Source organism: Scyliorhinus canicula, chromosome 13, assembly GCF_902713615.1.
Source record: "Scyliorhinus canicula chromosome 13, sScyCan1.1, whole genome shotgun sequence".
Classification (NCBI taxonomy): Eukaryota; Metazoa; Chordata; class Chondrichthyes; order Carcharhiniformes; family Scyliorhinidae; genus Scyliorhinus; species Scyliorhinus canicula.
In genome coordinates, this window is record NC_052158.1 from 68033843 (window position 1) to 68058221 (window position 24379).

Below are 24379 nucleotides of genomic sequence, written 5' to 3' on the forward strand. Positions count from 1 at the left end.
CCTGCCTCCATCCTCACCCACAAAGCCTCCGCCTCCCTACTCCAGACCTGTACCTTCTCCGCGTTTGCCGGCCAGTATTAATACAAGAAGTTCTGAAGGCCATACCCTCCCAACTGCTGATCCCTCTGAAGTGCCACCTTCCTTATCCTTCACTGCCTAAACAAATGACCAAAAAAATCTTTCCACCCACTTAGAAAATGACATTGGTAAAAAAGACCTGCAGGCACTGAAATAAGAATAAAGAAACACGGCAAAATTTCCATTAGATTTCTAAGTGTTCTTTACACACTGTCTGACGCCTGCAGTAATACGTGAAGTGAAGAACTGATGCGCTATCAATTGTACTAAAGACTCGAATGGATAATAGAGGCTTTATTACAGTTAGATGTTTATCTTCTGACTGCAGCTGGTAGAATGGCTGCTCAGGAGAAGTCATGCATATTTATATGGCTCCTTGTGGGCGGAGCTAGCGGCAGGGGCTACCGGTGAACCTGTAGTATAGGTACTACTGTACATCCCCTAATATAGGCGCACACACAATTACACAGTGGATCACCATAAGAACCACCTTCTGAACAGCTGCAGCAAGTTGCACAGTTCTTAACAGGGCTCACATTTCGAGAGGGATACACTGAAGAGTGTGGGAGAAGTATGGTCTATTACATTGAGAGGCATGGGGTATATAAGAAAGTGTTGCAGAGGGATGTAGTGTATATTGGAGATTGCAGTAGTGAGACAGTGAGGTATATCACTTGTAAAGTAAGATGTATCATAAAGTGTTGTATTGAAGTGTGGGAGGTATATTGGCAATCGTTGCAGTGTGGAACATTTGATATATAAAGGTGCAGTACAATGATATAATTTTGTGAAATGAGGGACCGTGTAACACTAGAATATGGGTTACCATAAGAGATGTGAAAAATATCACAAAGTGTTACAATGAGGGATGTGGGTATATCAGAGAATGCTACAGTGAGGTTGTGGGATATATCAGAAAGTGTTACAGTGAGATTGTCGGATATATCAGAGTGCTTTAGCGTGGGGTCTGTCACACACTGTTACTGCAAGATAATGGATGTCTCAAGTGTTACAGAGAAGGGAGTGTCAAAAAGTATTCGATTGTTCCTTGTACAATTTGATGTGAAACTAAAATTACAATATTATATCTCATTTAAAATAATGAGTTCAGTTTTCAGTCCTTGAATGTCATAGAGTAACCAAAAAGGCCTGGGAGAAGCTGCAAGAAGTTTCATCATTATGTTACTATTGTCTTGTGCTTCCCGAATAGGCTGGGGAACCTGGGCTGTTTGTTCATTGGATAAGCATAGGCTTTAACATGATATGATTGAAGTTTTTGTAATAATGAAAGGAATGGATTCTGTTCAGATGGGTTGGTTATTTGACTGAGGTAGAGCAGGAAGAGAATGAGGATAAAATATAAGCATTTCGATTTGAGCTGGGATGATTTTCCTTTCATAGAGTATTAGGGGAACAGTAGCTTACTGGTTACGTTACTGGAATAGATATCCTGACTAATGATGTGGAGACATGAATTCAAGTCCCGCCATAGCTGCTGGGGTAATTATGTAAATCTGGAATAAAAAGCTAATATCAGAAATGGTGATCATAAAACAACTGAATTATCATTAAAATCTTAGCTGGTTCACCAATGTCCTTTAGGGAAGGAAATCCATCATCCTTACATGGCCTGGCCTATGTGTACCTCCAGCAACAACAATGTGGATCATTCTTAATTGCTGTCTGGCCAATTCCTGGGTCACTGTCTGTGTGGAGTCTGCACGTTCTCCCCGCGTCCGCGTGGGTTTCCTCCGGGTGCTCCGCTTTCCTCCCACAAGTCCCGAAAGACGTGCTGTTAGGTGAATTGGACATTCTGAATTCTCCCTCAATGTACCCGAAACGCGCCGGAATGTGGTGACTCGGGGACTTTCACAGTAACTTCATTGCAGTGTTAATGGAAGCCTACTTGTGACAATAATAAAGATTATTATTATGACCGAAACACGATGAAGTCACATATTTTTGGAACATTTTACTCTCTTACTAGGACCCCCGAGACCCAATCCAGAGCAATCAGTCCTGATGCTGAGTCACTGCAGGAAGGTGAACTTAAGAAATCTCCTGTTGCTGGCAAGGATGAGAAGGGACGCGCTCAGATGTTTGTGGCTGACATCCAGGAGATTCGAGTGAGGTATGGTGGTAAAGTGACCTCTGCTGTATTTTGCAGACTCCTGCAACATCGATGACGCCAGTCACGCTTTTCCAATGGTGTCAGTCTCTCCTTTGTATGTTTTTCAAGTTTATTTTACTCCCCAGTGGATCTGCCCACACAGTAAGCTACTGAGCCGCACAAGCTAGATTGCTGCATTCAGTTGGCTGGCCTTAGCCAGGGCAGCTTCAAGAGGTGCTGTGGTGCGGCTTGCTGTTGCTGGTGGGCGAGTTCTTGCTCTGCATCGCTATATATCCAGAGACACCTTATACGTTAGCTGCCTGTTGGAAATTTCTTCCCCCCCCCCCCCCCGTCCCTTCAACTAGAGTAGTGGGGGAGGGAAGACTCCAAAACCTTCCACATTTTGTAGTGGGAAAGCATAGGGTCAGGAGTAGGCTGTTCAGTCCCACAAACACATTCTGCCACTCAATTAGATCATGACCTGTCTGCATCTTCACTCCATTAACCTGACTTTGCTCCACACCTTTCAATAGCCTTCCCTAACAAGGATCTGAACAATGTCAGTCTTTATTGGCCCCACAGGCTCACTCTATGCAAGGCGGTGGAGAGCAGCTCAGCTTTAACGTGAAGGTTATATGCCTCTCTTATTTAGGATTCTCTCACAGGAGGAAATTATTTCTCTCTGCTGACACTACCGAATCCTTTAATCGTCTTAAACTCCTCAAGGCGGTTCCGCTTAATTTTCAGTATTCGGGGAATACAATACCTATCCTCATAATGTATCTCTTTTAGCCCTAGTATCATTCCGCACTCCACACACCCCTTCCTGTTGTGGTGTTCTGATCTGTAGGCAGTACTCCAGATGCACTTTAACCAGACCTGTGTGAAACTTAGCAGAATTTCCAAGAAGGGACAAGCGGCCTGATCTTGCGTATTCCAAAAGCTGGTGAATAAGCAAACGTGGAGCAGACACGGCTTGAGCATCCTGGCATTAGTGGGTCACCTGCGGGTATTTTACTTTCTCGTGCCTATGCAGCGATCCAACAGAGTGACCCAAGATTGGCAACTGGCCAGAATTGGCCCATTTCAGGCGGTGCCAAACTGTTGCCTTCCCGTGCCTACCCCAGCCCGTGTTGATTTAGGTGGCCCCCTTGGAAGAGGCTGCAATAAGAGCAGACTGATATTTGTGCCGAAATTGTATATCACAGCAAGTTGTGCATGTGAAATGAGTTTCTCTGTTGTATTATTCTTTCTTATCCTGCAGTCCCATTGTGTCAAAGAAAGGGACCTTGCATTTCCTCGAGCCGCAGACGAATGGCTGGGTGAAACGCTACGTGGTGGTACGGAGGCCGTACGTCTACATTTACAACACTGACAAGGACACAGTGGAGCGGGCAATTCTTAACCTGTCAGCCGCACAAGTGGAATACAGCGAGGACCAGCAGGCCATGCTCAAGGTATCAGAATCACCCTCCTTCTCTGCAGGCATGTAACCAAGTACTGCAGTAATGTACCACCATGGTGCATGCAGACATCGCATTCAAAAACCTCTCGCAACAGGTTGATTTTTCACTGCTGAAGATTGCTTACACTTGGGTGTCAATTTTCCACACAAAAGTGTGGATAGTTTCTCACGTTTCTGTAGTGGTCTGTACATCTGCACATACACCAGGGACTACATACAGATGTAACAGCCACGGCATCACTAGAGGGCAGCATCAGAGACGGGTATAAAGGGTCCAGCCCAAGGGAGGATCCGCCTCTTTCAGAAGCACAGGGCTAGCGAGCAGCAGCAGACAGAGACAGCTCAGCATAGGCAGTTTACCTTAGCTTCACTGGTCATACCTCTTGACTGTATTATATCTAGTTAAGCTCTGGAAACAGAACAAACCCATTGAATAAAGTATTTGTGTTAACTGGAAGTCGACAATCTTTATTCAGACTTAGAGAATAACATAGTTTCTTTCGCAGTTTCAGATTGGACAGAGGATCAGTTAAATTTTTTTCCTAAACCGCCGAAGGACATACATTCCCCTCCCCCAATAGTGACTGAACATCTACCCCAGCCCCACACTGACTGACCACCAACCTGTCCCCCATTCTGACTGACCATCGACCCCTCCCCCAGACTGACTGACCGCCAACCCCTACCCCACACTGACTGACCACCAACCCCTCCCCCAGACTGACTGACCATCGACCCCTCCCCCACACTGACTGAACGCCAACCCCACCCCACACTGAATGACCATCTACCCCTCCTCCAGACTGACTGACCACCAACCCCTCCCCCACACTGACTGACCGCCAACCCCTACCCCAGACTGACTGACCACCAACCCATCCCCCAGACTGACTGACCACCAACCCCTCCCCCACACTGGCTGACCACCAACCCCTCACCCACGCTGACTGTCCACCAACCCCTCCCCCAGACTGTTATTGACCACCAGCCTCTCCCCAGATTGTGTGACCACCAACCCCTCCCCCACACTGACTGACCACCAGCCCCTCCCCAGATTGTGTGACCACCAACCCCTCCCCCACATTGACTGACCACCAACCCCTCCCCCAGAATGAGTGACCACCAACCCCTCCCCAGACTGACTGACCACCAATCCCTCCCCCAGACAGACTGACTGACCACCAACTCCTCCCCCAGACTGAATGACCACCAACCCCTCCCCAGACTGACTGACCACCAACCCCTCCCCCACACTGACTGACCAACCCCTCCCCAGACTGACTGACCAGCAACCCCTCCCCCAGATTGTTATTGACCACCAGCCCCTCACCCAGACCGTGACTAACCACCAACCCCTCCGTCAGTCTGTGACTGACCTCCAACCCCTCCCCCAGACTGAGACTGACCTCCAACTCCTCTCTCAGACTGTAACTGACCTCCAACCCATCCCTCAGACTGCGACTGACCTCTAACCCTTCTGTTAGACTGCGACTGACCTCCAACCCCTCCCCCAGACTGTTATTGACCACCAGCCCCTCCCCAGACCGTGACTAACCACCAACCCCTCCGTCAGTCTGTGACTGACCTCCAACCCCTTCCCCAGACTGAGACTGACCTCCAACTCCTCTCTCAGACTGTGACTGACCTCCAACCCCTCCCCCAGACTGTGACTGACCTCAAACCCCTCCCCAAGACTGTGACTGACCTCCAAACCCTCCCCCAGACTGTGACTGACCTCCAACCCTCCCTCAGACTGTGACTGACCTCCAACCTCTCCCTCAGACTGCGACTGACCTCCAACCCCTCCCCCAGACTGTGACTGACCTCCAACCCCTCCCCCAGACTGAGACTAACCTCCAACCCCTCCCCAGACTGAGGTACTGACCTCCAACCCCTCACCCAGACTGAGTAACCGCCAACCCCTCCCCAGACTTAATGACCAGTAATCCCTCCCTCAGCTTGTGATTGACCACCAATCCCCCTCAGGCTGTGTGACCAGAAACCCCTCCCCCAGACTGTGATCTCCAATCCTCCCCCAGACTGTGAGTGACCAGAAACCCCTCCCCCTGGCAGCGAGTGACCACCAACCCCTCTCTGAGACTGTGACCGACTGTCTAGTCCCTCTAGAATACATCTGGCCAAATACCTCCATCACCACACCTCCAGACTGTCACAAACTAACAAGGCCCCCAGACTGTGACTGACCACCGATGCCGTCCCAGATTGACTGACTGACCACCGCCTGGCCTGCGACTGATTGCTGCCCTTCCCACTCCCTGCCTGTCCCCCAGCCCCAGCTGACAGTGTCTCACAGGCCTTTGTGAAAGCTCACCCCTGACCTTTTCAGAAATACCCCGGCATGTTGCCTTGGCTCCCAGAGCATCACCCCATGGGTTATGGGATGTGGACAAGCTGGCTTCCACTGGTGCCCACTTTCCCTTGCTTCCTGTCCATCACAAACCAATGATGGAATGTTGGTTGGGAGCACGTTTGCCGCAGCTTTCAGGCAATGAGTGAAACTCTGTGATTTAACAGAGCTGCTGGGTCTGCGACTTCACTGTTTGTTCCTCCTCCTTGGAGAAGCGCTTGGTCTCCAGTGTTTGCTCATGGCAAGGTGACCAGAATCCGCAGCAGGCCAAGTATTTGAAGCCTATTGAACCCCGAAGAATGCTCCTCTGACTTGCATTGATATCTGACCCTCTTGTTTGCACTTTTAAAAAATGTTGCAGACTCCAAACACGTTTGCTGTGTGTACCGAGCATCGCGGGATACTGCTACAAGCCTGCAACGATAAAGAGATGCAAGACTGGCTGTACGCCTTCAACCCCCTCCTCGCCGGGTCAATCAGGTAAATTGCATCCAAGGGGCTGATTTCTTACTGGCCTGACTCGCAGTGGGACGATTGGTCAGAAAGACACCGGGAACCAAGAGGTTGGGATTCATCCATCGGCTGTGGAGCAGAGGATTGGGAGAGGGGGATGGCCATGGGGGGAGGCTTCCTTAGACGGGTAACTAGGTCTATCAGATAGGTTTGAAGGCGTTCATCTCTGGCATCTGCTAACTCTTCACCTCGGTCAACCTGCCAGGTCTCCTGAAGCTTGGGAAACCCGACCGGCGACTGTTTGAGATGAAACAACAGCAATACACAGTAGGTGCTGGAAATCTGTAAGATAAACATAAGCAATGCTGGAAACACCCAGCGGGTCAGACGACACCCGCAGAGAAAGAAACAGAGTTACCAATTTAGGGTGTGACCCTTCACCAGATCCCTCACCTGAAACATGAACTTGCGTCCCCTCTACAGGTACTCCCTGACCTGCTGAGTGTTTCCAGTTCAAGTTGAAAAATGGAATAATAATGGGACTCGGAGCCTCGCTGTCCTGTTGAAAGAACTTTGGAGAGGGTTGGTTGGGCCTTCACCTTCCGGCCTCCAGTAAAGCCAAAAATGAGTGCCTTAGAAAAGAGCCTGGATTGGGAAACAGATTTCTCTAATCTTAAACTGAGGGGAGCTCAGTGAATAGGCCCAGTAATAACAAAAGGAATAAAACTGGAGATGTTAAGATTCAAAACAGAGGTAAAAAAACCAACTTAAGTGTACTTTACCTGAATGCTCGTAGTATTCGGAATAAAGTAAATGAGTTGATGGCACAAATCATCGTAAATGACTATGATTTAGTGGCCATTACTGAAACATGGTTAAAGGATGGTCACGACTGGGAGTTAAATATCCGAGGGTATCAAACTATTCGGAAGGACAGAGTGGATGGTAAGGGAGGAGGTGTTGCTCTGTTATTTAAGGATGACATCCGGGCAATAGTAAGGGATGACATCGGTGCTATGGAGGATAAGGTTGAATCCATTTGGGTGGAAATCAGGAATAGTAAGGCGAAAAAGTCACTGATAGGAGTAGTCTATCGGCCACCAAATAGTAACGTTATGGTGGGGCAGGCAATAAACAAAGAAATAACTGATGCATGTAGAAATGGTACAGCAGTTATCATGGGGGATTTTAATCTACATGTCGATTGGTTTAACCAGGTCGGTCAAGGCAACCTTGAGGAGGAGTTTATAGAATGTATCCGCGATAGTTTCCTAGAACAGTATGTAATGGAACCTACGAGGGAACAAGCGGTCCTAGATCTTCTCCTGTGTAATGAGACAGGATTGATTAATGATCTCATAGTTAGGGATCCTCTCTGAAGGAGCGATCACAATATGGTGGAATTTAAAATACAGATGGAGGGTGAGAAAGTAAAATCAAATACTAGTGTTTTGTGTTTAAACAAAGGAGATTACAAGGGGATGAGAGAAGAACTAGCTAAGGTAGACTGGGAGCTAAGACTTTATGGTGGAACAGTTGAGGAACAGTGGAGAACCTTCCAAGCGATTTTTCACAGTGCTCAGCAAAGGTTTATACCAGCAAAAAGGAAGGACGGAAGAAAGAGGGAAAATCGACCGTGAATATCTAAGGAAATAAGGGAGAGTATCAAATTGAAGGAAAAAGCATATAAAGTGGCAAAGATTGCTGGGAGATTAGAGGACTGGGAAATCTTTAGGGGGCAACAGAAAGCTACTAAAAAAACTATAAAGAAGAGTAAGATAGAGTATGAGAGTAAACTTGCTCAGAATATAAAAACAGACAGTAAAAGTTTTTACAAATATATAAGACAAAAAAGAGTGGCTAAGGTAAATATTGGTCCTTTAGAGGATGAGAAGGGAGTTTTAATAATGGGAAATGAGGAAATGGCTGAGGAACTGAACTGGTTTTTTGGGTCGGTCTTCACAGTGGAAGACACAAATAACATGCCAGCGACTGATAGAAATGAGGCTATGACAGATGGGGACCTTGAGAGGATTGTTATCACTAAGGAGGGAGTGATGGGCAAGCTAATGGGGCTAAAGGTAGACAAGTCTCCTGGCCCTGATGGAATGCATCCCAGAGTGCTAAAAGAGATGGCTAGGGAAATTGCAGATGCACTAGTGATAATTTACCGAAATTCACTAGACTCTGGGGTGGTCCCGGTGGATTGGAAATTAGCAAACGTGACGCCACTGTTTAAAAAAGGAGGTAGGCAGAAAGCAGGAAATTATAGGCCAGTGAGCTTAACTTCGGTAGTAGGGAAGATGCTGGAATCTATCATCAAGGAAGAAATTGCGAGGCATCTGGATAGAAATTGTCCCATTGGGCAGACGCAGCATGGGTTCGTAAAGGGCAGGTCATGCCTAACTAATTTAGTGGAATTTTTTGAGGACATTACCAGTGCAGTAGATAACGGGGAGCCGGTGGATGTGGTATATCTGGATTTCCAGAAAGCCTTTGACAAGGTGCCACACAAAAGGTTGCTGCATAAGATAAAGATGCATGGCATTAAGGGTAAAGTAGTAGCATGGATAGAGGATTGGTTAATTAATAGAAAGCAAAGAGTTGGGATAAATGGGTGTTTCTCTGGTTGGCAATCAGTAGCTAGTGGTGTCCCTCAGGGATCCGTGTTGGGCCCACAATTGTTCACAATTTACATAGATGATTTGGAGTTGGGGACCAAGGGCAATGTGTCCAAGTTTGCAGATGACACTAAGATGAGTGGTAAAGCGAAAAGTGCGGAGGATACTGGAAGTCTGCAGAGGGATTTGGATAGGTTAAGTGAATGGGCTAGGGTCTGGCAGATGGAATACAATGTTGACAAATGTGAGGTTATCCATTTTGGTAGGAATAACAGCAAACGGGATTATTATTTAAACATTAAAATATTAAAGCATGCCGCTGTTCAGAGAGACTTGGGTGTGCTAGTGCATGAGTCACAGAAAGTTGGTTTACAAGTGCAACAGGTGATTAAGAAGGCAAATGGAATTTTGTCCTTCATTGCTAGAGGGATGGAGTTTAAGACTAGGGAGGTTATGTTGCAATTGTATAAGGTGTTAGTGCGGCCACACCTGGAGTATTGTGTTCAGTTTTGGTCTCCTTACTTGAGAAAGGACGTTCTGGCGCTGGAGGGTGTGCAGAGGAGATTCACTAGGTTATTCCCAGAGCTGAAGGGGTTGGATTATGAGGAGAGGTTGAGTAGATTGGGACTGTACTCGTTGGAATTTAGAAGGCTGAGGAGGGATCTTATAGAAACATTTAAAATTATGAAGGGAAAAGATAGGATAGATGCGGGCAGGTTATTTCCACTGGCGGGTGACAGCAGAACTAGGGGACATAGCCTCAAAATAAGGGGAAGTAGATTTAGGACTGAGTTTAGGAGGAACTTCTTCACCCAAAGGATTGTGAATCTATGGAATTCCTTGCCCAGTGAAGCAGTTGAGGCTCCTTCATTACATGTTTTTAAGGTAAAGATAGATAGTTTTTTGAAGAATAAAGTGATTAAGGGTTATGGTGTTCGGGCCAGAAAGTGGAGCTGAGTCCACAAAAGATCAGCCATGATCTATTGAATGGCGGAGCAGGCTTGAGGGGCCAGATGGCCAACTCCTGCTCCTAGTTCTTATGTTCTTATGTAAACAAAACTTCACCCCTGTTCTGCTTGCCACCATGGTATAGTGTGTATCAGACGGTGTTATAGTGAGAGGAGTGAGTATATCAGACAGTGTTATAGTGAGAGATGTGAGTATATCAGACAGTGTTACAGTGAGAGGTGTGGGTATATCAGACGGTGTTATAGTGAGAGGTGTGGGTATATCAGACAGTGTTATAGTGAGGTGTGGGTATATCAGACAGTGTTATAGTGAGAGGTGTGGGTATATCAGACAGTGTTATAGTGAGAGGTGTGGGTATATCAGTGTTATAGTGAGAGATGTGAGTATATCAGACAGTGTTATAGTGAGAGGTGTGGGTATATCAGACAGTATTATAGTGAGAGGTGTGGGTATATCAGACAGTATTATAGTGAGAGGTGTGGGTATATCAGTGTTATAGTGAGAGATGTGAGTATATCAGACAGTGTTATAGTGAGAGGTGTGGGTATATCAGACAGTATTATAGTGAGAGATGTGGGTATATCTGACAGTATTATAGTGAGAGGTGTGAGTATATCAGACAGTGTTATAGTGAGAGGTGTGGGTATATCAGACAGTATTATAGTGAGAGGTGTGAGGATATCAGACAGTATTATAGTGAGAGGTGTGGGTATATCAGACAGTATTATAGTGAGAGGTGTGGGTATATCAGTGTTACAGTGAGAGATGTGAGTATATCAGATAGTGTTATAGTGAGAGGTGTGAGGATATCAGACAGTATTATAGTGAGAAGTGTGGGTATATCAGTGTTATAGTGAGAGATGTGAGTATATCAGACAGTTATAGTGAGAGGTGTGGGTATATCAGACAGTGTTATAGTGAGAGGTGTGAGGATATCAGACAGTGTTATAGTGAGAAATGTGGGTATATCAGACAGTGTTATAGTGAGAGATGTGGGTATATCTGACAGTATTATAGTGAGAGGTGTGAGTATATCAGACAGTGTTATAGTGAGAGGTGTGGGTATATTAGACAGTATTATAGTCAGAGGTGTGGGTATATCAGTGTTATAGTGAGAGATGTGAGTATATCAGACAGTGTTATAGTGAGAGGTGTCAGGATATCAGACAGTGTTACAGTGAGAGGTGTGGGTATATCAGACAGTGTTATAGTGAGAGGTGTGGATATATCAGACAGTGTCATAGTGAGAGGTGTGGGTATATCAGACAGTGTTACAGTTAGAGGTGTGAGTATATCGACAGTATTATGGTGAGAGGTGTGGGTATATCAGTGTTATAGTGAGAGGTGTGGGTATATCAGACAGTATTATAGTGAGAGGTGTGGGTATATCAGACAGTATTATAGTGAGAGATGTGGGTATATCAGAGAGTGTTATAGTGAGAGGTGTGGGTATATCAGACAGTATTATAGTGAGAGGTGTGAGTATATCAGACAGTGTTATAGTGAGAGGTGTGGGTATATCATACAGTGTTATAGTGAGAGGTGTGGGTATATCAATGTTATAGTGAGAGGTGTGGGTATATCAGACAGTATTATAGTGAGAGGTGTGGGTATATCAGACAGTGTTATAGTGAGAGGTGTGGGTATATCAGACAGTATTATAGTGAGAGGTGTGGGTATATCAGTGTTATAGTGAGAGGTGTGGGTATATCAGACAGTATTAAAGTGAGAGGTGTGGGTATATCAGACAGTATTATAGTGAGAGGTGTGAGGATATCAGACAGTGTTATAGTGAGAGGTGTGGGTATATCAGACAGTATTAAAGTGAGAGGTGTGGGTATATCAGACAGTGTCATAGTGAGAGGTGTGAGTATATCAGTGTCATAGTGAAATATGTGGATATATCAGACAGTGTTACAGTGAGAGGTGTGGATATATCAGACAGTGTTACAGTGAGTGTGGGTATATCAGACAGTGTTATAGTGAGAGGTGTGGGTATATCAGTGTTATAGTGAGAGGTGTGGGTATATCAGACAGTGATATAGTGGGAGGTGTGAGTATATCAGACAGTATTATCGTGAGAGGTGTGAGTATATCAGACAGTGTTATAGTGAGAGGTGTGGGTATATCAGACAGTGTTATAGTGAGAGGTGTGAGTATATCAGACAGTTATAGTGAGAGGTTAGGATATATCAGGCAGTGTTATAGTGGGAGGTATGAGTATATCAGTGTTATAGTGAGAGGTTAGGGTATATCAGTGTTTTTGTGAGAGGGTTGGGATATCAGACAGTGTTATAGTGGGAGGTGTGGGTATATCAGACCTTGTTATAATCACTGTCAGCTATGTCTCTGATGGTAAGGCACTGACGTCCGAGTGAAAACATCTCTCTTTCGAGTTACGCTCTGGGTTCACCGCACGTTATTGAAGCCGATGCTTGTGTGTTTCAGCAGGAATGCAGCATTGTCTGATGTGCCATCTTTCAGATTAGGCATTACACCATGACCCCTCTGCCCTCTCAGTTGGAAGTGAAGCTCCCATAGCACTATTTGAAGAGTAGCAGGAGAATTGTCCTCAGTGTTAGTATTTATCTCTCAATCAACATCGTAAAAAACTGGCCATTATTACAGTGCTCTTTGTGGGGATTCGCTGTAAATTGGCGGCAAAATTACAACACTTGAAGGAAGAACTTCATTAACTGCGAAGAGTTTTCTGAGGTCCAGTGATTTTGAAACATACAATATAAATATAAGGGCAGAATTTTCCATTCCCGCACCAGCTGGTTTTTTAGGCGGGGAGCTGGGAGGTCGTGGGCCGAAAATCTTTCCGATGGCGTTCCCATGGGGCTCCCGCCCTCCCCAACCTCTCTACAATTTTACCCTGAGACTAGGCGGCCTCGACCTCCCACCCACCCTTGCCCAATTGAAACCCTTAAGTTGCCAATTAGTGACTGCTTAAGATCCGTTTCCCAGCAAGCCCCAATTTTCAGGCTGGTTGGAGGATTTCTGTGGTTGACAGGGGAACCCCAATAAGTGACCATGCTGAGGCCTCAAGCAGGAAGGTGAGGATTGTGGGCAGAGATGAGGGGGGTTTGTAAGGCGAAATGCCTCCAACAGCAGCCTCCTTTTAACACAGGGCACCCCCAAATGTTCTGACTTCTGTCCTGTCCACTGGCGCTGCAGGACCAGAGAGATGCCTGTCAATCACAGTGAGGTAGCGGAAGACCTGCCTCCAGCCAGTTAACACTGATTGGCTGTGGGGAGGCAGTATTGACAGGGATGTGTTCCCCACCAACTTCTTGGATGGCGGGAAGGGAAATCCTGTCATCCTATAAATCCTAGGCAAAGTCTTTTTATAATGAGAGCTGTTTTGGTGTGGCCTATATCAAACATATTTTTAAAAATTAATTTAGAGTACCCAATTCGTTGTTTTCCAATTAAGGGGCAATTTAGTGTTGCCAATCCACCTAGTCTGTACATCTTTTGAGTTGTGGGGGCGAAACACAAGCAAACACGAGAATAATGTGCAAACTCCACACGACAGTGATCCAGAGCCAGAACCTGGGACCTCGGTGCTGTGCTAACCACTGCATCATTGTGTTGCCCTATATAAAGCATTATTACAGTGATGTGTGTGGAATATACGAGATAGTGTTATAACAATGGTTGTGGCCTATTTCAGACTGTTATAATGAGGGATATAGGCTATATCAGACAGTGTTATTGGGAGGAGTTTGAGGTATATCAGAGTGTGTTATCGAACAAGGTTGACATATATTTGTGTTACAGTAAGATGTATGAGAGAGTTTGACAGTGTGGAGTAAGGGAGAGTGATACAATAAGTGGTCTTTGAATCACAGTATTACTGGGACAGTGCAATATAAAATTAAAATTGCATTAGATTGGGTTATGTGGAATATATGATAGTATTCTATAGTGAGGGTTTTGGGTTGTATCTGAATGTGTCATACTCAGGGTTGTGGGTGGTATCAGAGGGTTATAGTGTGGGGCTTCAGACAGCATTTCTTTATATATTCTCTATTATAATGCTATGTCTGTAACTTGTTGCGTTTCCTGAAGCTGTTTCATTCTTTCTTTTAGATCGAAGCTGTCGAGAAGGAGGAGCAGTCAGATGAGGATCTGATCTTGATCCTTGAATAAGCTGAAATTCCACTCCAACCCAGCGACATCAGACTGGACTCATATGTACATAGTCAACCCAGCCCTCCAGCATTGACGTGAATGCCCATCTAACATGCCTGCTCTACATGTAGTAATTTATTGAGGAACAAAAATTAATAGTTGTGTGAAAGCAAAAAACCGTGTCGCCTGGCGCTGGGGAGCGCTGTGTTACGTGTGTGTGTGTGCGTGTGTGTGATGCTCTGTGTGTCTTCAGCAAGTGGTTAGATATCACTGATGAACGAACTCCGTGGTGTGGACACTAGATGCTGTATGTGGTCCTTACATTCTTTCTGGTGGGGAGGGTGGGGGAGGAGTGGGAGTTTGTGGAGGGGGATGGGTGTGAAGACAATTCATGGCATCACTGTCATTCCCAACAGAGAGGCTGAAAGGGGTGTTGTGCTCTGAGGCACAACCATTTCCATGGGCTTGGGACGTCTCCTGGGAAGCATGCAGGAACCGGTGGGTGAACTGAAGGAGAGCCTTAAAATGATCAGCGAGAGCTCCTCATTGGTTAGTTGACACTGCCAAAGCCCCAATGCTGACTTGCTGCCTGCTTTCGTTCCCTTAAAGGTGAACCTGGCCTCCCAAAAGGCACCATGAACGGTTTGAAGTTTGTTTCGGAGAAGAAGTGGGAGATTATTTTTTTGTGTGAGGGGAGGAATTATCTACTTAGACAGGTGAAAGAGAGTCACAAAGTCTGGAATTGTGGAGGTGGATTAAAAAGGTGAATGTTGTATATATTTCATGTTTAGCTCTATAATGATAGTGTATTCTTAATCTTGAACCATAATTGTTACCGCTGAGGTTGGACATTGTTTTCCTCAACCCTCCCCGTGCTCACATGTTTGGATAGCTCTTTCCCACCTGCTTGCCATGATTATGTGGTGTGCTTGGGTTTCCGTGTACAAGCTCAGCGCACATACCGTGTTGGATTGGAAAGATTCAATGTTTTGTAAATCAGTGGCTTTGAAAGCGAGCTGTGCGGAAGATGCCAACACACTGGAGGTCTGCTGCTAGCCTAATGCCAATGCCATCACCATCATGACCCTTGACTTGTTCATCCTGATACAGACCGCACACCCAACCAGATTGGGGTTGGGGACAGGAGCCGGCATTAGTTCAGACTGGTTTTCCCTTTCAGTTTAAGTCAGCCATTTCTAAACACTTGTGTTGATGCCTCTCTAAGCCCTTCGTCTTCAGTACCAACCCTGTAATCTCCACAAGGTGGTGTCCTCCATGTAATTTTATTTGGGTGGCGAAGGGTCTAGTAGGCCTAAACCCTTTCTGCGACATTTCCTCTTGCTGTTCCAGCTCCATTGATGGTGGGTAGCTGCACAGTGCAGGATGCTTTTACTTTGAAGCGTACAGGCTGTGTACATCCGTGGTCACCACCCGGTTAGTCGCTGTGCATGACACTTGTGTTTCGGAGGAGCACTGACGCACAGCTGGTGACTGCATTTTCAGTGTTATAAGCAAGTTGAGTATTCTAACAGGTTTCAGCTGAAGGGTCTGTGACGGGAAACGCAGCGGGTTGGGGCGGTGAAAATGGGGGTATCTCATTTAATCCTGCAATGTTCAAACGTGGACTAGACACTTGGTAAATGCAGGATTGGTAGATTATGGAATAATTTTTATCAAGTGTTGGTCAAAGTTTCCTCTAGTTCACACTGCTTGGGCTGACAAAGATCTCCATGGTGCTGTATTTAAACCAAAAACAAATGGAAGCCCCACCCCACCCCACCGTCCCTGCAACCCCATCCCACTGCTGTGCAGGAGGAAACAAATATGGCATCTGCTTGCTGGGAGACTGCAATATTATTAAGTCAGCATATAAGTCACACCTATGTGTACATCACACTCATTTATTATGACTGCTGTTTTCTGAAAACAAAGAGCTCACTGCTGTGTATATGTTGATTAGGCTGGTGTTATTCTACTGGTTACTGTAGACTATCAGTGTAACGTCATCCAAAACAAACTGAATGCAGGAATATTCAATTGCTGCTAAATAGAAAAAACCCACAAATTATGTCACATTGATGTGTTAACTAACTTTAAGGCTGCAGGTTATACACTGAATTTGGTGAAACTAATCTCTCAGGAGTTGAAAGCACCCAAGTCCTGGTCGGTGTCCTTCCAGCGTTTAAAGTGACAGTGCTTCAGTGGAAGCTTTTAAATCCAAGAAAGTCGTTTGGCCATTTGCAGTTAAACCTTCAGACGCACACTGGACTATGTGTCCTGTACCCATGTCCCGCTGCACTTTCTCCATGTTGGCATCGTTAACAGTGTGCCAGTTAAGTCAAGGGCCTTTTCTTATGTTCTATGCACAAGAAGGCCATTTGAGTTGCTGAGCATGTTGGCTTTCCCCTCCTGCCACAGTGCATTATGGGTCACTTTTCTCTCCACAGCCCTTGGCTGCTTCTACATTTTAAGTGTTTCTCCTGATGCACTGAAAATGCTCAGCCGCTTTAGCAACCGTGTATCATTTGGAGGTTTGATGTCTAATGCGTGTCACTGGTGACAAAGATCCCACGACATTGCTCATGAGGTTGGTTGCAACCACACAGCTTTCTCCGGCTTTCATTTGCATCCAAACTTTTGTCCATGGGCGTGAATCATTCCAGAGAGAGGTGAGCTGGGCTATTAAAATAAATGATACAGCCAGGCTGATAGTCCAGATGCAGGTTCCAGGTGTGGAGCCTTGGCCAAATGCCTGACCTCTTGATGGTGCTGTCACTGAGCAAGGCTCCTCGCCGGGAACATGCATTCATAAAATCCACGTATATTGGCCGCCCTGTGATCCAGTGGATAATGGGCGCACCTGGAGACCTATTGAGGAGTAGAAGCCACAATGTCCCAAAAGGCCAAAATGGTAGTAGAAATCTGGAACACTTTTCTCCCAATTGAGACAAGGTCAATTGAAAAATTTTAAATGGATACTGATAGATTTTTGTTGAGGAATAGCATTAAGAGTTGCAGAATCAAGAAATGTAGATGGAAACTAAGGCACAGATCAGCCGAGATCTAATTGGCAGAGTGGCAGATTTAATTTGGTGGATTCAATGACCTACTCTGTTCCTGTACTCATAGAGCTGACCTCAACAATTGTTTTTCTTGAAGGGTTGACAAACTTCCTCCTTTTGGTCACCATCTAGTGATATCTGCTAGAAAGTGTGTGAAATGGTACGTTGAAATCAGGAGGAGGCTTGGTCACAATGCCTGCAGTCAAATACTCTGCTAACAGTTACTGTCTAGAGTCACACGTCACAAATGCTTACTCGAGAAGAGATGATAGAAGATGACCAGTGCTGATGGCACGAGGTGAGAGTCAATGTCTTAAGGTGACTGAGACTAGACTTGTATAGCTGGGATTCTGTATGAGGACAAATTATTGTGCAGAAATATCTGGAATGTCAATTGATCATCAAAGTATCTGGAGCAGCACATTCGGCCTGTTGCTAATTATCCTATACTATAGGATTACACACATGAGAACAAATATTATGTGTGCTACAGTGTAAATAAATGTTTTTATTTGTCCCACCGAACATTAATGTGTCCCACGGAGCATTATTTCTCTCTCCCGCCTCACCCTGACTGTTTCCAATTCACAGTCATCTGGATAGAGTTGTTGGATGTGCTTTGAGTAGAAGGACCCGTGTTCTGACAAATTGATTTGTGTTCACAAATCTGATTTGTCAGATCTGAAACATTACAAGCGGAGCAGTGCAGATCTGTCGGGCAACTGTACAGTGGCAACATAACAAAAGAAACAGGACAATAAACCGCTGAATCCATTCCTTACAGATGGCATTAGATAGCTGCTTAATTTTCAACACCCTCCAAACCACACACCATCTATATCGCCATTCTTTCATTACCATTGGGTCAAAATCTGCAATCCCTTTCCTAGCTGAACTGTGGGTGTACCTACACCACATAGACTGCAGCGGCTAAATAAGGCAGCAGCTTACCACCACCTCCTCAAGGGCAATTAGGGATGGGCAACAAACACTGGCTTTGCCAGTGATGCTTACATCCCATGGAATAATAATTTTTAAAATTGCATAGTTATCAAATAAATAACACCTGATTCTTGGAATTGAACTGTTTAATTCCATTGCCTTCCCTTTAATTATGGAGAACATAGATTTAAGAGATTAATTATTTACAAGGTGTAATCTCAATGAATGGTAATATTGAAAAAGCACAGTGCTAGTCCCATTCTCTAGGTTGAGAATAAAATGCTGCTGAAGACTAGTAGGTGCAGTGAATTAGACAACATAGCTTGCCAGAGCAGAAATGAGAACGTTAGTGCACTTTTCAAAGCTTTTTGAGTTTCACGCCAGACATAACCTTGGCCAGCCAGCCTATGATGCATGTCTGGCGACAGAGTGGGATGAGATATACAGTCGAAAAGAGTCTTGCAAATCCTCCTCCATCGCAGTACAACCAGAAGCCACGGGTGTGCCTTAGGCCAACCAACCTACAGAGCATGCCCAAACAGGAAGAGTAGAGGCTTGCAAAGGAGAGGCATTAGTAATAAAAGGTGATTCGGGCAAAACATTTTCACTTCTTCTCTGCTTGACCACAGGCTGCCCAGTACCATCACCAAATAAAAGGCCCAGTGTGTCCTAGGACATAGCCTTGATGTTTAATTCCAGTGTCGTTCTTTTCCATAATTTTGTAGCTTCAATACATCACTAAATACTATAGAATAATTTGAAAATGCCATCCACATGGTTTGCTCAATTCACAGCTAACAATGACATTCAGCAACGGCTGGATATCTTTTCTTGAGTTGACTGTCAGATGTTTAGTAAGCAAAACGTGCCCATAAGGAATTGAGATTTTTTTTCGGCAAAATAAAAAAGTTATTCAGCCCTAAACCAATCCCTTCCTCACAGATTAATCCAATCTTCTCTTATCCCTCAATATAACCTACTCATATTCGCGCTTTATCCGTCAGTTCAAACTACGCACATTTTCACCTTCTCCCTCAGCCACACTGAGTCACCTTTTCACCATCTCCAGGAATGCCTTCTGCCTACTTTATCATCACATCCCCTCATCTCCTCACCAGAAACATACCTAATTATCTCTTGATCTCATTTTCTGTCATCACCAATGCCAACCTCTGGACACCTATTGCACAATTAAATTACTTTTTGAGCGAAAAGATTCCCATTAGACTCCCTCCTAATCTCTTTATTTTTACTTTTCCTCTCCTGGGATTTGAGTTCTTCACCAGGCTGCACAATATGCCTCAACCAAATAGATCTTTAACCACCTAAGTGTTGCTGGAGTCAGCTCTCTGCAGGAACATTGACTGGGGTAAAATATGAGTTCAAAGAATTCTGTCACGTCAGAAAATTTCAATCTCCATTACTTTGGTGTTGTATTAAAAATGCAATTTGAGGTGGAGAAGGGAGCTGGTGGGAGTAATCTGATTGCACCTCGTGTTTTACTCAGATTGCACTTTGCTAGTCTGAACAATGCCACTGTCACCCAATGTGTGACAGCAGCGAACTGAAATGGATGCTTGAGACGGGTAACTGCCTGAATATGTGATGAACCATGTGAGATACCTTGATTGTTGCTGATTGTTTTGAAAGGATGTTAGTCTGCCACTGTTGAGCCGGGGATGTGACCTCATTAGACGGTGACTTTCAACCCAGGCAATTCCCTATTACTCTCAGGAAGAGAGAAGTTGAGAGATACAGTGGGTAGAAATTTGTTTTGGGTGGTTATGTAATTCTGGGGAGGAAGGGGCAGGGCTATCCAAGGAGACAAAGGGTTTCCCAAACTGATCAGGATGGTTCACCAAAACGATAACAGTTGGCGTTTCTGTTAAGCCCATAATAGATCAGTACAGCGTAAACACTTCCAAACGCTCATCCCAGGACACTTGAATAAACAGGCAACTTCTGCATCAAATTTCAGTTGGGATTGACTTTCAGCCCTGTCCACTCATTAGCGAACTATTGGAAGGATACTGTTTTCTACATCTGTGCTTCTATTGTCAGTTAGTTGATGCCTGTTCATCACAACAAAGCCCCAGCTTTGTACATTTTGAAAAATGCCTCTGACGTTGTATATACTAAATGGCTGTGACCATTGTATATTATATGTACACGCCGTCTCAGATGGTCAGTAGTCTCTTGAAGTGTAAACCATGGGTGTTGGAATTAGAGTCTTCAGATGTTTGTGAACCCTTTAACGCATTGTCAATAAATAAATAAACGTGGTACTTATGCAGTTCTGGACAAGCAAGCACCAGGATTCTGCGTCTTATTGTGTTGCATTCACACACACACACACAAGCTGCACAAATGACAGAGAAGTAACACACACACAACAGTAATATCTATGATCTATTGATCCAAATATCTATTCAATACATATCAAATTTTTGAGAAAGATACATTTACAAGAAGTGACATCTGTCCTCGAGTTTGCACTTTGTCCCCGTGTCTGCGTGGGTTTCCTCCGGGTGCTCGTTGCCTCCCACAGTCCAAAGATGTCTAGGTTAGGCAGGGTTGTGGGTCAGTGCAGACTCGATGAGCCAAAAAAATGAGTTTCTTCTGTAGTGTAGGGCTTCTGTGATTCTATATATCCCTGTCCATAGGCACAAAGGAATCATCAGACACTACAGGGTTAGGACCAACAATAGGTGACAGGCATCTATTAGAGAGGGGACAGAAATTCAGGAAAATAGGTCTTAAACCTAGTTGCCCATGGTTGTCCAGCCTAGTCTTTTCTAGCTGGACTGTGATACTATCAAATAACAGTGAGTAAAAGCTTCAAGAAGAATGAACATACTAAAGGGAGAACTATGATTATGCCTAGTATTGCTTGGGAAATATGGAGGGAGTGACCAGGCATGAAAAGGAAGAGCAACTGCAGGTCCTTTAGACTCTTTCTTCTTTAAAGTGGTGCGTTGCTTTGGGATTGTTTGGGAGGTAATAGCATTCCTAATGTGCGGAATCCCTTCACTCACTGCCAACCCCCCTAACCCAAGTTGTTAGCTGCATGATCCTAAACGTTTGTTCTTTTGACTTATTTTGCATTTTTTATTTGTCCTTTCGCACACTTGCGCAATGAAAAGTTTTTAAAAATTGATTGGAAGTAATTTTAGGATGGATGGTTCATCAAAGAATTCTGTTAGCCCTCCAGGTCAGCATGCCACTGCTCTGCAAACTGCATGTGCCCTGTCTGAATTCTGGCTGCATGCTCCACTTGGTGCCCATTCCCCAAACCTTGGTGACGGCTAGAGTGACTGCAGCAAGATGCAGGGCTGACCATCTGAAGGGGCTTGGGCAGCCCAAAGAAACCATAATTTCTGCGCAATCAGTAATGCAATTCTGGCAGATCGGGGGTGTGGTTCTATTCTAGAAGGATGGGATTGAAAAGGTGAGAGATTATTTTAAATTTAGATAGAACCTTGAGCAGACCATTTCTGGTCTCCACCTTATATCATGGATATAGAGAAAGTGGACAAAACATGTACTGGAATGATATCTAACTTGTCCTGAAAGACTGGGTCATATTTCTGTGTAAAATTGAAGACTGAGAAGTGACCTGATGCAGATCTTTAAAATTATGAAAAGGTTTGATGGGGTAGACGTAGGGAAAATGATTCCAATTGCAAGGAATCCAAAACTGGGGACCACGATTATCTGGTAATGACCGATAAATCCAAAAGGAAGGCATCACATGGTGCAGTGGTTAGCACTGGGGCTACGGCGCTGAGGACCCGGGTTCAAATCCCGGCTCTGGGTCACGTCCATGGGGACTTTGCACATTCTCCCCACAATCCAAAGATGTGCAGGTTAGGTCGATTGGCCATGCTAAATTGCCCCTTAATTGGAAATAAAAATAATTGGGTACTCTAAATTTATTTTTTAAATTCAAAAGGAAATTCATAAGTGTCGTCTGTACCCAGAGGTTGGTTAAAATGTGGAACTCACAGACAGCACGGTGGCGCAGTGGGTTAGCCCTGTTGCCTCACGGCGCCGAGGTCCCAGGTTCGATCCCGGCTCCGGGTCACTGTCCGTGTGGAGTTTGCACATTCTCCCCGTGTTTGCGTGGGTTTCACCCCCGCCCCCCAACCCAAAATGATGTGCAAGGTAGGTGGATTGAACATGCTAAATTGCCCCATAATTGGAAAAAAATGAATTGGGTACACTAAATTAAAAAAATTGTGGAACTCACTACCATAAGGAATAGCTGAGGCAATTGGCATTGATATATTTAAGGGGACACTGGATAAACATGAGGAGAAATTGAAATGCTGGGCTGAGATTAGGAGGGTAGGATGAGTATATCAAGTGGCATGTCAGAGGGATGAGTGCCAGTCTGGTGGAGGGTGAAGTTTGACTACGGGAGAATTAAGTAGAATAATCCAAAGTCAGTGGTGGTCTGGAGATGGAGCAAAGCAGAGCATTACAGAGGTCAGTGTCAAACTTATGGAGGGGAAATTATTAGAGTGTTACAGAGGCCAAAGACAGGCTGATGGAAGTCGAAGTATGCTCTCTTACACATACTAATGACCAGGATAGATACATCAATTCCAACTTCGTTGCTGGCAATTCTGGAAAAAAAAAGCAATTGGTACACTGATTCTGTTCGGAATTGTCATAATGATTCTGATCAATTCCATAGTTTATTAAATAAACACAATTAAAGTTTAATCCTCAGTTGACTGGACGGCTGGTTCGTGATGCGGAGCGAGGCCAACAGTGCGGGTCTAATTCCTGAACCAGCTGAGGTTATTCATGAAGGCCCCGCCTCCTCAACTTTGCCCCTCATCTGAGGTGTGGTGGTTCCTCAGCTTAAATCACCACAGAGCTCTCCCCCTTAAAGGGGAAAGCAGCCTATGGTCCTCTAGGACTATGGTCACTTCCATTTCATTCTTGTGTAAATTGAACAAATGGGCATTTTTGAAGGAGTAAAATTTGCATTTGGGAACATTGAAACAGACCTGTAACACTGATTATTGAAGAAATGTGACTAACTGGCACTTGCACAGCATCCTTAATGTCGCTATCACAGCTGGGGTTCCAAGAGATGGAGGTGAGTACAATGTCCACAGGACAACGTAAAGAGAGTGTCACAGTACAATATATACAGAACAACGCACCCAGTGAGTTACTATGCAATACATATGAGAGAAAAACTGATAGTCACTTGGACAAATGTGGATTGATTAAGGAAATCCAGCATGGAATTGTTAAGGGCAAACCGTTTAAAGAACTTGCTTGATGTTTTTTAAGGAGGTTAGAGAGAGTGTTGATGAAGTACATTTGATGCGATGCACAAGCACTTTCAATTGGCATTTGAAAATGTGCGATGTAACAGTGTTACCAGCAAAGTTAAAGCATTTGAAATATAAGGGACAGTGTTAGCTTGGATACAAAGATGGCTGAGTGACATCTTTTCCCAAAGGTAGAGGAGTCTAGAACTAGAGGGCATAGGTTTAAGGTGAGAGGAGAGAGATACAAAAGAGACCAGAGGGGAAATTTCTTCACAGAGGATGGTGAGCATCTGGAAAGGCAGTGGTAGAGGCGGGTACAATTTGTCCTTTAAAATGCAGTTAGTTACATGGGCAGGGTGGGTATTGAGGGATGTGGGCCAAATGCGAGCAAGTGGAACTAGCTTAGTGATAGAAACTGGGCATCAAGGACAAGCTCGGCCAAACGGCCTGTTTCTATCCTGTAAACATCTATGACTCCTTGTCTTTATGGCAGGAAACAGAGAGTAATGGTGAAAGGTTGTTTTTCAGCTTGAAGACATATAGTGGGGTTCCTCAGGGATTAATATTAGGGCCATTGTGCTGCTTAATCTATAAATGTGGGTGTGTAAGAATACAATTTCAAATTATTAAATTCATTGTCCATATGTCCACCAGCCTGACTCTATATCGTCTTAAGGTCGATCACTACCTCCCTCACAGTTCACAAAACTTCCCAGTGCATATGCATACAAGAGCTTTATTTTTGCATAAATATGAACCAATAAAGTACCATGTATGCATCTAAATATATGTCGGTTTTTATGTTGAAAACCAATGCATTTACCCAGAAACACATCCCAACAGATGTCACACCACTGGTATAGCAAGATCACAATGACAT

At 44.8% G+C, this 24379-nt stretch overlaps 1 protein-coding gene across 24 annotated transcripts in view; it reads left to right on the forward strand.

Moving 5' to 3' along the window:
- kif1aa (kinesin family member 1Aa) overlaps positions 1 to 20516 on the forward strand; it is a 397377-nt gene extending 376861 nt beyond the window's left edge. For all 24 annotated transcript variants that reach the window (XM_038816644.1, XM_038816646.1, XM_038816647.1 and 21 more), the window contains 4 exons: positions 2066 to 2209; positions 3453 to 3645; positions 6383 to 6501; positions 14163 to 20516. In XM_038816644.1, the coding sequence (XP_038672572.1) occupies positions 2066 to 2209; positions 3453 to 3645; positions 6383 to 6501; positions 14163 to 14205 (499 nt within the window). In that variant the 3' untranslated portion in view covers positions 14206 to 20516. The remainder of the gene's footprint in view (positions 1 to 2065; positions 2210 to 3452; positions 3646 to 6382; positions 6502 to 14162) is intronic.
- The last annotated feature ends 3863 nt before the right edge of the window (positions 20517 to 24379 follow it).